Raw genomic sequence first — 12,794 nt, forward strand, 5'->3', positions numbered from 1 at the left:
TTTGAAATTATTATTATTTTTATCTATTGTTATTTATTTATTATTTTTATTGAGTAATTTTTTTTGTATAGTCAAATTCTTTATTTATTAAAAATTTCGGGATCTTGAAATCGAGATCCTCCCATCGTACTGGTGGAGCTTTGATTCAGATTTCGAACCTAGGGAATATGGGTCCGAGATTGCGACTTCTCTCATCCCGACCGATCATCCCATCATCGGTTCATAGTACTTATAGTTAATGTCATGGAATATTATTATCATTTTTTCCTTTTTTTATCATTATTTTTTATATTTTTATTATACATTTGTAAGAAATATTTTCCTAAACATAAGTTCTTTGTAAAACTAAACATTTTCTAAAATATTTATATATATATATATTATTTTTTATTCTTTTTTTTTATTTTTTTATTTTTTTTACGCTTTATTATTTCCATATTCTCATATATGTATAAATTTCCTAGTCTAAAATATCATCTAAAACTTTAGAATATTACACTATAATAATTAATTAATTCTACCTAATATTCCTAAAAACATATAAAATGAGCCTGCCTAAAACACAAACATTTCCATAAAAAAGTTAAAATTTTTACCTGATTGGGCTAAACTGGCCCAAATAATCGACCTGACCCGTGATCCGCTCCAAGCCCCACTGTCCAGTCTCCTGCCCACTAACCTCCAAGTACAAAACTACTCCGTTTTGATGTCCTACCCTAAGTATAAAATGGCTTTTTCTTCACCCTTTTTCATTTTTCTCTAACCGACGTCGATCGGGCTTTGTCTCTTCACCGGTGTCGGCTCCCAAAACAGATCCCCTTCTCTTCCTACCGAAGTCGCCCAAACCGGCCTCCCTACCGTCGGTCGCCTAGATCTGCTCTTTGCCTGCTTTTCAGCGACGCCGACCGGGCCTTCTCCCTCAAGGCTGCCGATCGGGTCTCTCCCCTTCAAAGCTGCAGACCGATTCTTTCTCTCTCTATCCCTCTCTTTCTTTTTCGTCGGCCACCCCAAATCCAAAATCACTCCCTAAAAATCCAAGATCTCCCTTAAAATGGACCAAAAATTCACTCCCCAAATAAAACCATTCTCCCCCTCTCACCGTGCTTATTTCCCTATTTTTTGGTATATTTTTTTATTTTTTGTGGATTGTTGTGGCTGCTAGGAAGCTTAGGATTTTTTGTCTACCGATTGTGGTTTCTTGGTTGCTAGGGATTTTTTGCTGCTAGGTTTTTTTTTTTTTGTTTTTGGTTGTTAGGGTTTTCTATGGTTTTTTCGATTGTCTGCTCCCCACTTTATACTCGATTTTTGGCTCCTATAGGGTTGTCTTCCCACTACTTTGCCAAACGCGAGTTTTTCGCGTCTGGCAGAGAGAAGGTGGTGCGCACCCTGCCAGTCGTACCCCTCTCTCTCTTCTATTTTTTTAATTTTTATTTTTTTTATTTGTTGTTTATTTTCGTTTATAAAATTTTATTATAAATTTTTTTAGTGTTTACAGATACCATGATATGGTTGATGTCACAGAACAAATGTTCAAGAAACATTAAGAAGAATATATGACTGTAAGGCATAGAACAAGAACCAAGTTAAGAAAATAACTTTGTTAATATCGATCATCATATTAACTGAAGAGAGATACAAACATTTATATTAAAATGCATGAATAACACTTGTACAAAATCACCAAGTGTTTAACATAAGATTAAAGTTAACATGCAAGGCTTACACGTTTATAGACATTTAGCAGCAACATAGGCTTTGGCTTACTAAACCAGTACAACGAAGCAAAATAGACACATATCTAATATTTAGTTAAAACAAGAAACAATACTTAAGCTAGTTTTGTCTCAACATACCCAAATCCTGCTGGTATGTGGACGTTCTAAGAGACTATAGTGGTAATGTTAAATTTTCGTTTTCCAAATCCCAAAGTATTGGTGACTTTAATTTTTTTGAAATCATGACGATAAAGGAAGTTTTTTGTTCTTTTTGCTGCCTTTTCTTGAGCTTCTTCCCATTCTTTGATTATTGAATCCAACTCCATGAATGCGATTAAATGGTGTGATAATTCAGAGACTGCTCCGTAGCGAATGAGAGGGCTAAAGCTGGTGTGGATAGACCTTTTGATTTCATTCAGGTTTTCTAATTTTCGCGATGGTTCGCTTGCTTCTTTGCTTCTTGTTTCAACTGCTACTTCCTTTGTTCCTGGTTTTTTCTTTCTCTGGTTCGTTTTGCTTTGGCTACTGTCTTTGTTTATTTTTGTTTTGCGCCTGACTCTGTTGCCTTGACTCTCCTTGCACTAGTGTTTTTTGTTTTGAATTGTTCGATGCCTTGTGTCTAGATCTTAATAAATTCTTTCTGCTATTAAAAAAAAATATCAAGCGGCACCTTTGAGATCTTTTTATTTTTTTTTATTTTTTCACCAATCTCCCACAAATGAAACTTCTTCTCCTCGTTAAGACCATCTCGCCATGTGTCCTTGGCAAACTAATATTATACTATTCTACATATTTTTGGGACATGTCACACCCTCCAAAAATTATGTATTGAGTATAATATTATAATAATGTTCAAAATCTTGCTTTTTATTCTTCAACGAAGGACATGCCCACGACACCAAGACTGTTTCCATATTTATTATTATTTTTTTATCTTGCAAAAGAAAGGGCTATTGCCTTTTTCCCATTTACAAGACACGTGCAAGGCATGGCCCTTAGTGACCATCTAATGCTCAGTGGATGGGTTGGACCGTTGTGGGTCATTGACTCCTCATAAATATAATAACAAAAACTTAATACTATCCAACTATTTAAATGAGATATTGCCCATGTGAAGAATAATTTTTAAGCAGCTACTTTTCGATATGAAATTAAAAGGACCTCCCCAAAAGGGTAATTTACATGTGACTCCTTTCCTCTTTTTGAAATAAGGTTTGATACAACACTCACTTTGTTCACCTTTTTTAAAGCATAATTCTTGTCTAAAGAATGTATGGCTTACTTAAGGTCATATATAACAATGAAAGATATTCTTTTTAATATTTAAAGTCTCTCTTTCTAAACCGTACACGCTAGCTTCTTCTAAAACGTACAACTTGTGTGAATATATATCATAAAATTCATAAGAATAATAATGCTATTTTTTAAAAACAAAATTTTAATTATCTGATTATTTATAATTGACATGAAAGCAATATATAATAATCTTATAAGTATTTATTTATTTTTTGAGTAATTAAATAGTTTGATTCTCGAATAGTTAACAAGTTTATGATTTAAAATTTTTATAATTACATTATTAGACATGTAGATTTTGTTGTTGTTGTTGTTGATGATGTTAATAGTGAAAATGATCTAATTAATAACTTATCATATATAATGTATTTAACATTTGGTTTTATGTTGAGTAGTATAATAAACTCGGTTTTCTTGCTCATGCTACGAATGGTTTTTTTTTTTTTTTGTCTTTCTCAAGTGATATGCATTCAAAATTTATTATTTTTAATTACCAAAAACGAAAATACACTATAAGAAGTAGTTTAGAAAGAGAGACTTTGAACGTTGAAACTATAAGATGAATTAAAAAGAGTCACACGTCTTAGAACATAAAATTAAGCTCCAATTTGACATGAAGTTGAGAGAAGGACAGAGATTTTTTCTTTGATAATATAAATATATATGTGTGTGCACGCGTGCTCTAACAAATTAAATTGTCCTTAATTTCTACTCTTCATCAAAGTCCCTTTTGTTCACTGACAGTTATCCGCAGCAGCAAGGGAAAGCATTACAAATCAGCTGGTCCAAATAATGAAAGCCACATTCAACAGTCTGTTACATACAAAGACCCAAATACAGCAATACATAATATATATAACCAAATACAACCATTCCATGAATTAAAAAGTAGTATAAAAAATGAATTATTATCCTATATATAAATGTTGAAAATTTTAATTTAACTTCACAAGAGGATTTTAAGGGTTCACAAATGTCAATATTTAGACATTTTTTTTAAAAAAAATGAATTAATTAATTATTAAGAAGATTTGTAACCATCCTATAAATCCACTTGTGAAGTTAAGAAATTTCACTGTTAATGCATATTTTAATAAGTAGATAAGTGTCCAATATAATCTCATATACAAAGATAAGAAGTCAAATAATGCAATAAATGGCAATTGAACAGCTATTCCAGAAGCATATATCCATCCCTCCCCTGATGGCCAATTAATCTGCTTTTTAGTTGTTGTATATATGTACCATTTCAATATATTGCTTTATCAAACTCGTCTTCCTTTATGTTTAGTGGAGATATGTTATCCCCATTCACCACGTTGGCCATCACTTCAGTAGCTTAATTTAATTTGTTCTCTTGAATCCTTATACCCAGAAAGCATATATAACCCTAAAACCTAAATATGATTTTATATTATACACATATAATACTTTGGAAAAAGGAAAGTAAGTAAAAAAGAAAGGGAAGAAAGAAGATGAAATGATCAAGTGATGATGATTTACCAAGAAACAAAAGTCTTGTGTGCCTGCCAACTTGCTTTCCTCTCCCAAATAGTAGATTGTCCAGTGCTAATTCGAGTCAAGTCCATGCTTTTGCGGTGGAAAACACCTTGCTCTAATTATCAATCTACCACAACATGGAGCCTGAATTGTTGACTTATTATGAGAGATAGAAATGAGAATATTGATTAGACAAATAGGACATATATATATAGACGAAAAAACATTAAGCTACCTAATGTAATAATCATTTGAAGAAAGACTTTAAAAGAAACTAGTGTAAAAATTTTATTTCCTGCTTTTACAACTTGGAAAACATCATTGGCAAGAAGCTAATCTGCTAAAATTAATCTTCTACACTGCTTCTTCATCTAATATATGTAACAAATGAATCAGCTATCAGTTTCACTATTAGCTAGCATTAACAGTAAAACATGCCTGAAGTGATCGTTGGTCCTCTTAGCTGAATTTGTTGGTTTTTTCAGTTTGAGAAGGGAAACTGTCAAATAATTTGTGTCCAAGTGAAATTAAGCAATGCCATTATGTCAACAAAGGCAAGAGTTATTAAACAAATTAAAATGGGAACATGTATTGCAGGAAGATGATAAGATTGCATATAATATATGTAAAAGGGTCTTCCTAACTTCAGTTTGTTCCGGAAGAATGATATCTTTGTTAATGCAAGAGGACATTTTGGAACAAATATATGCTTATAGATACGCGTTAACATTTCCCTAATTTGTAAAACCATGAAGAGCATTTGGCAGCTTGGCAGTGCAAAGCCCTAAGCCTGTCAATAAGCCAAACATCATGATATGTGTTAGAGAGAGAGAGAGAGAGAGAGAGAGAGAGAGATAAGCAACATAAGGAAAAAGCAAGGGCAGTAGTATAATATTACAGTGTAGATATATGTATTGGCATGGAAGCCACTCTTTGTAGTGACAAGTTTACTAGTGAGTCATACAACTAAGAGTAAACTTCAGCTATACATAAAGCGCATAATTATAAGTAGTTTACTGCCTTTTAAAGTCTGCAAATACATATGTATTGGTTGATTTCTCCAGCTCTCCAGCTATTCTGAGATGATCTCCTCTAATCCCTCGTGTCATTAGCTAGCTACGCCGCAGGTGCTACGTCAACTCCATCATCGTCGTCATCGTCATCGTCCCCATCATTTTCCTTATATGTAAATAGACAAGTCGCATCATGGTGATCATTGTTGATGAGCATCTTAGAAACACCTGCAGGCTTCTTGCCGCTGACAAGCACCATTGAGTTGTGTAGTAATGAAGCAGAAGGAAACTGCTTCTAACTTGGGCAAAGAGAGTTTTGTATTTGAGTGAAATGAGACCACACCACGCACTCTCCTATTTATAACCGGTAAAAGTAGTACCACTGGGTCTGGCACTAAGAAGTAAAGCAGGAAGGAGAGTGACATAGCAGGGCTATAGTCTCCATACGTTCTTCTTAGTTGGCGGGGTAGGGTCCCACTCCCTCGCACATGAGCCATTCTCATGTAGGGTTGTTGCCCACTCGTGGAAGCAACAGGTCTACACACTCTCAACCTTCATTGCCACATGCAGCTCATCTACCTGGAAAAATTTGTATGATATGATCAACCCTTGAGTAGCAGATGGAGGCAACAATTTTCAAACGAACCGGCCCTCTCCCCAGTTTGTTTCAGGGTAAGGAGGAATAGAACCCAAGCCATGTGCAAATTAAATAAAGTGAGAAAATTTAATCCTAAGAGGGTTCATCAAAGTCCAACTTACCTTGATTTTGGTTCTCCTGAATCGATATGACAGATACAAAAACGTATAATTTTTCTAGTGAAATCAGAATATTATAGCTTGACATATAATAATTAACAAAGACATCGTTCAAAATTTTGACTCAAATTATATTTTTCTGTGGCATATATATTGAGAAGCATAGAGGGATTTATTAATAGAAATAAACAAGTACCAACGTCTCGAAAGATAGATAAAATCCCAAAGCCACCTTAACTGCAGCAACAAAAGATGAATCCCAAGCTTAAACACAAATATCAGAAACAGCCCAAAGTCTGCAACCAGAAACAAACTAGCAACGATGCTGACTCTATAAGAACAGGCGTATGAAGCTTGAAACTACCCAGCAACAGCAAACAACATAGGCGTATGAAGCTTGAAACTACCCAGCAACAGCAAACAACATAGGCGTATGAAGCTTTTAACACAAGCGTCAAACTTAACCATTGCCGCATTGCCATAGAGTCTTTGGCACATATAAAAACACATTCAGTCTGGGGTTACCATCTCCTAAATTTCATCTGTTTCATCTTAAGATGTGAACTTGAAACATCTAATTAAATTAAATTTTAAATAAGTTTAACAAAACTGTAATCAAGAAGTGAGGAAAATTCACATTAAGGGGAAATAAAGAGTACAACTAAAAGGTGTTCTTTGATATATATATATATATATATATTAATTATAGCTCTGCTAATTTTACAGAATTATAGTATGTGTATTATTCATAAATGTAGGTAAAAGATGCTAATCTTAAATTCGTGCACCTATATTTTCTACGTTGATCTAGGCTTGATTGCATTTTAAGTTGGGTACCTAGTCATTTCCTCATGGCAGTTAGCAATATCAAATTTTTTTTTTCTTTTGAGGACATGATAATAAATTACGACTGTAAAAAACACGTGGAAATCAATAGATTCCATTCACAATATTATCTATATGTTTAAGCAAGCTTAAAATATATTTCATATTTGCTATTGCGTTTGAAAAAAATTACATAATATTTAAAACAGTTTTTAAATTATTTAAAAATTTTGAAATAAGTTCTTGTTTTTCATTCTTTTATTAAGTTCAATCATATTCTTATAATTGTATTTTTAATCAAATAAGTTCTTGTAAGTAACTATTGTTAGTTAAATTATCACTTATATTATTCTATACCACATAATGTTGACATGGTATACTGACATGTCATAATAGATGATTACGTAACATGATGACATGGTCACATGGTATTTCATTCTTCATGTGAATGTCACATTAGGTGTAAAATAACAAATGAAAATTTGACTAATGATAGTTAATCTACCGTTAATTATAATAAATTATTTGATCCAAAATAAAAATACAAAAATTTGATTAAACATAATATAAGAACAAAGATTTATTTGAATTTTTTTAAATAGTTAAAAGATTTTCTAAAATATTATGTTAAAAAAGATTTAAGTTGAAAAACTTCATTTGAAAACTATTATGAGAAAAAATAGTAAAAAAAAATATACCTTGAGATTTTTGAGCCTTTGGTATGTTTTTTGAAAACGTGGTATGAGAAATTAAAATGATTTAAATAATATGATATTAAAGAGTAAAAGAATAAACTTTTTTTATACTATTTGAGTAAATTGTTACAAATTAACGAGCACCAAAATTAGGTTGTTGTGAAATTTTTAATCTTAAAAATTCATAAAAAAATAATTTTTTATTCTTATAAAAAATTCAAAATTGTTTCAAACTAGAAAACAATTTTTTTAATAAATTAAAATATCTGTAGCATTTGAGCAAAGAGTTGTAGCAGCATCGTTTATTGATGCTTAATTGGGCTTTAAAAAGCCCAAACGGTTGGCTTGGTCTACCCTTCCAAGGCCTAGACCTGTCCAATTGGGACAGGAAACAATGTTGGACCGAATCCAACCTTGCAACCGCAGATAGAGCACCATCAAGCTAGCCCAGCCCAACTATCGCCACCAATCTCGCCAAATAAAGAGGGGAGTGGGGAACTAAACACAGAAGGAAAAGGAAAAACAAAGTTTTAACTTAGCTTGTTAAAAGGCCTAATCCTGGTTTTCAACATTAAAAATAAAATAAAAAATAATTTTACCATGCCAGATGACGAATATTTCACTTTAACAGACGTTTATATCATGTCCAATTAATTTTATTGATTGAACTATATATTGTTAATATTACTACATAATGTATAACACAATATAAAAGTGAATTACTAATTCAGGCTCAACATGTAGAAAAATTAGGACTTCAATCCCATCCTAATTAATCCTTCTTTATCTAAGACTCTAAGAAGTGTTTACAATCTGAGTGGTTGGTTCCGAGTCATGGACAGAAGCACGACAAAGTGGGCAATGCGTATCCTTAACCAGCCACTTATCTATGCAAAGCTTATGGTATATATGTTTGCATTTGGAAGGAACCCTACACTCATCTCCATCCTTCAACTCTTCCAAGCATATCGCACAATCGGCGCAGTTTGATTTAGTTTCTCCATCCTTGTAGATAACAATGGTCCCTGCCAAGACTGGTACTGCAGCTGCCTGCTGGCTCGCCGGTGGTTGTCTTTGCGTGGCCTGGTTATTGCTCGGTCTCCCGGTTTCAATATCTTGGGGAGGATGAGTTCGGAGACTTTCCCTTGAGCCTTTGTCGCAGCAAAACAGGAAGGCAACTATTATGAGTAGTGCAATTATCGTCACCCAGATTGCAAGTTGGAGGTCGCTCAATGGAGTTTGTGCGGATGACATGATTGATGAGAAAAAATCCAGAGAGAGTGTGCATGCGGCGACTGCATGCACCTACTTCTGTTGTTCTATACACAGTATTTGAGTTTCTTAATTTACGTCCTTTATATATATATATATATAATAACTTAATTAATCCTAATTCATAAGAAATTCACAATCCTAATTCATGGCGGATTTGGTTAATTTTTTATCAGTACTGGAGGATACAATATTATTGATTCATTTATAAAATTACCGTTACCACCAGTTGTAGCATGTCAAACAATTAAGCATGCTAATGCCTTGCCACCAACTTCTGCAAATCCTGGACATGGTTTTGAAGAGACGCCAATACATTTCATATTAATTCTAGCTACTAACTGATGCTAAATGGAACTCCAACTTTTTTATACTTGTTAAAATGTTACTGTAGAACTCGAAATCTTTCCACTTACATGTACTATTAACAATTTTTTGTGTAAAAAATATAGTAATAAAATATTGAAATTAATATATAATTTATAAGATAGAATTGCTTTAAATACTCTAACAAAAATTTAAGTTCAACAATTATATCCTTTAATTTAATATTCTATTATTTTATTAATTTAATTTAATACTAAAATCTTTGTCAAACTAAATTATTAGAGAACCATAGATAATTAAGTAGATTAGAACTACTTAATAATCAAGTAAAAGGAAAGAAAAAAAAAAGAAGCAAGCCTTTTAATGAATGGATTGTTTTAATCGTCTTTGAATTTTATGTTAGAAGTGTCTATGAATCGGATCAAAGTTGGATGTATCATACCTTTCATTTTTAAAGTTAAACTTAAATTCGATTCAGTTCATCCATTTAATTATTATTTTATATTAATATTTTTAAATATATTTTTATATAAAAATTATATAATATAATATAGTCGGACCAAGTTGGATTTAAATTCCTAAACTAATGCAACTTGAACCGGACCAAGCCTACAAGCTTAGTCGAGTAACTTGACTTGAGACACGTCTACTCATAGTACCTGTTTTTTTCCTTTTTGCTACATTCTTAATTTTAAATGCAATGCCTTAGACAGTGTTAAGAAACAATATTATGAAAAAACATAATCTTATTTGTTTGAATTGCCATGGTCTTTTATAATGGATAATGATGAACGTTGTAATCACATTACCATATAATATATATATATATATATATATGTATTGGGTATCATCAATGACTTGATCGAGATGGGGAGCTAGTAAGTTGGATTTGTCTAGCCTTCCAAGGCCCATACATGGCCAACTGGGGTCGAAAATTAACAATGTCGGCCAAATCCAACCTTGCAACCACATATAAAGCACAGGTAAGCTAGACCAGTCCGACTATTGTCAGGAATCTTGCTTGTACTGCTTCTTGTATCCATTAGTGTAAATGGAGTTTAGATGAAATTTAAGAATCGAAAAAAGTGATTTTAAGACGAGCCTTTTAATATATGTTATCTTTAAGATTTATTTCGCCTCCACCACTTGATATGTAAAGGGAATAATGCGAATAGCCTTAGGGATATAATGAAGTCAACATTTAACTTCATCTTACACTTTACGAGAGTAGACCGATAGATACATCTAAGGGTTTGCAAAGTAGTTCGGCCTTAAAGCCTACTTTCTGCAGCAAGTAGCTTATAAGGAATTTGGATTCTTTTGATAGATGATGGAAACTCAAGTATTTATGTTTATAGTTAGAACTTAACACTTCTATCTCTCTTGATTTTTTTGCACTTGTCTTATTTGTTTTGGTGTGTCAAAATGGTTGCAACAAGCCCTTTATATAGGCTTGCAAGTATCTCTTCTTCAATGGCACAGCCCTTTCATTAAGGTACTACTTTGTCTAAAAAATATCTTTACATTTTGTAAGATACAACTTTTGAATAAAAATATTATTTTAATAATTACCTTATGAAAGAACAACTATTCATTCCATAAAACATAATCTTTAAGCTATAGTTTGAAACAATAACTTTTCATATTTAAACTTTCAAGCTATTGTGTTTTTTTAATTTGTCTCATAACTTTTGGATGTCATTTTACCAAAAGACATAACCATTCACACGAAAAGCCTACCTACAATCCAATAGTCATGCTATGTCACTTTATATGACATAATCTTTGAGTTAAGATAGCTTTTTATTATGTGACTTAACTTTTGGTTTTGAAAATGCACCAACAATCCCCTACCATTTTCAAAATTTCTAAATATCAACAACTTTGGGATTCTTGTGCATAAATGAAGGTATCCTGCAAATTTGAATCTTCACTTAGTGAGTGTGGTTCGTTCTAGTCTGAATTAAGTGATTGGCCAAGAATTGAACCATTGATTCTTCATTTGACTAGTCTGGCCACTAAAAACACACAAGCTTTCTTGCTCAATTTGTATCTAGTTTTGCCAACACATTTTATGGCCTTTGTTTTGTATCCATTTATGAGTGTTGTAGAGTTAAGCCTTTAGCTCCTAGAAGCGGCCACACTTCCACTCACATAGGTAACCCCCATCAAAAGTACCTCGTAATTATAGTATTTCAACATATACATGTTATGGGTCTATTAAAACCTTTTGTTCAACCTTACCTTACACATTACGGGAACTTAGCATTATACACCTTGAGATGGAAAATTAGTGCTTGCAATCATCCATATGGTAGAATGGTCAGTACCCAAGACTTGTAAGTCAGCCATAAGCATCGAGGTGAACTCCCACTATTCTTGATTCAGTTAATAGGCTTAAGACCCATCCCTTTTGAGATTTTTATTATTGAGTGTTTTTTCAAACTTTTGGTTAACAGATCTGCTAAAGTTTCATAAGACCTTATATAACGAATAATGACTATACCATCACTAATTCTTTGTCTTACAATGCTATGTCAAAATCAACATATCGACTTTTTCAATTGTATGTTTGATTATATGACTTTGATATTGTTGCTTCATTATTATAATGTATCAAAATTGGTGTCATTGGTTTAGGCCACAACAGAATATCTTAGAGTAAATCTCTTAACCATTCCACTTTTTGGGTGGCAGATAGTAAAGTTATAAATTCAGCTGCCATGATGGAGTCTGCTTGACAAAATTGTTTCTTAGAATCCCAAGGAACAGCACCCCCACCAATTGTAAAAATCCAACTAGTCGTAGAAGTATGATTCGTTCTATTTGAGTTCCAACTAACATATGTATATTCTTTTAAAACTGAAGGAAAGCCTAAATAACAAATGTCATAATTCATTGTACTCTTTAAGTATTTTAAAACTCTATGAACAACATACCAATGTTCTTTACTTGAATTACTTGTAAATCGACTTAGCATCCCAACTACAAAAGCAATATCTGGCCTTGTACAAACTATAACACATTAAGCATCCAATCACCTTTGCATATTCATTTTGTGCTATTGGCTTGTCTTTCTTAAATACTAGCCCTAGATTAGAATCATAAGATGTAGACATTGACATATAATCTAACTTACCATACTTCATTATAATCTTTTAAATGTAATAAAATTGAAACAATCTTATGCTATTATTATTTTTCATTATTCTTATACCAAGAATAACATCCGCCATACCCATATCTTTCATGTCAAAATTCTTTGACAATAACCTTCTTGTGCCTTCCATTGGTTCCAAAATTGGTATCAAAGATTAGCAAGTCATCAACATATGCACAAATGATAACACCTGGAACTTATTATAGACACATTTATCACATTAATTAATCTTGTA

General features: G+C 32.4%; 1 protein-coding gene and 1 long non-coding RNA gene across 2 annotated transcripts; both read right to left on the reverse strand.

The window, feature by feature from the left end:
- On the reverse strand, positions 3,550-5,872 carry LOC108663777. The gene is made up of 2 exons (XR_001929820.1): positions 4,515-5,872; positions 3,550-3,791 (listed from the first exon to the last, which is right to left on the reverse strand). It is a non-coding gene; the product is annotated as an uncharacterized LOC108663777 (long non-coding RNA).
- On the reverse strand, positions 8,596-9,054 carry LOC18612199 (RING-H2 finger protein ATL79). The gene has a single exon (XM_007048858.2). The coding sequence runs from the start codon at positions 9,052-9,054 to the stop codon at positions 8,596-8,598; it is 459 nt and encodes a 152-aa protein (XP_007048920.1).

This window comes from Theobroma cacao, chromosome 1 (genome assembly GCF_000208745.1).
Source record: "Theobroma cacao cultivar B97-61/B2 chromosome 1, Criollo_cocoa_genome_V2, whole genome shotgun sequence".
In the NCBI taxonomy this organism is placed as follows: Eukaryota; Viridiplantae; Streptophyta; class Magnoliopsida; order Malvales; family Malvaceae; genus Theobroma; species Theobroma cacao.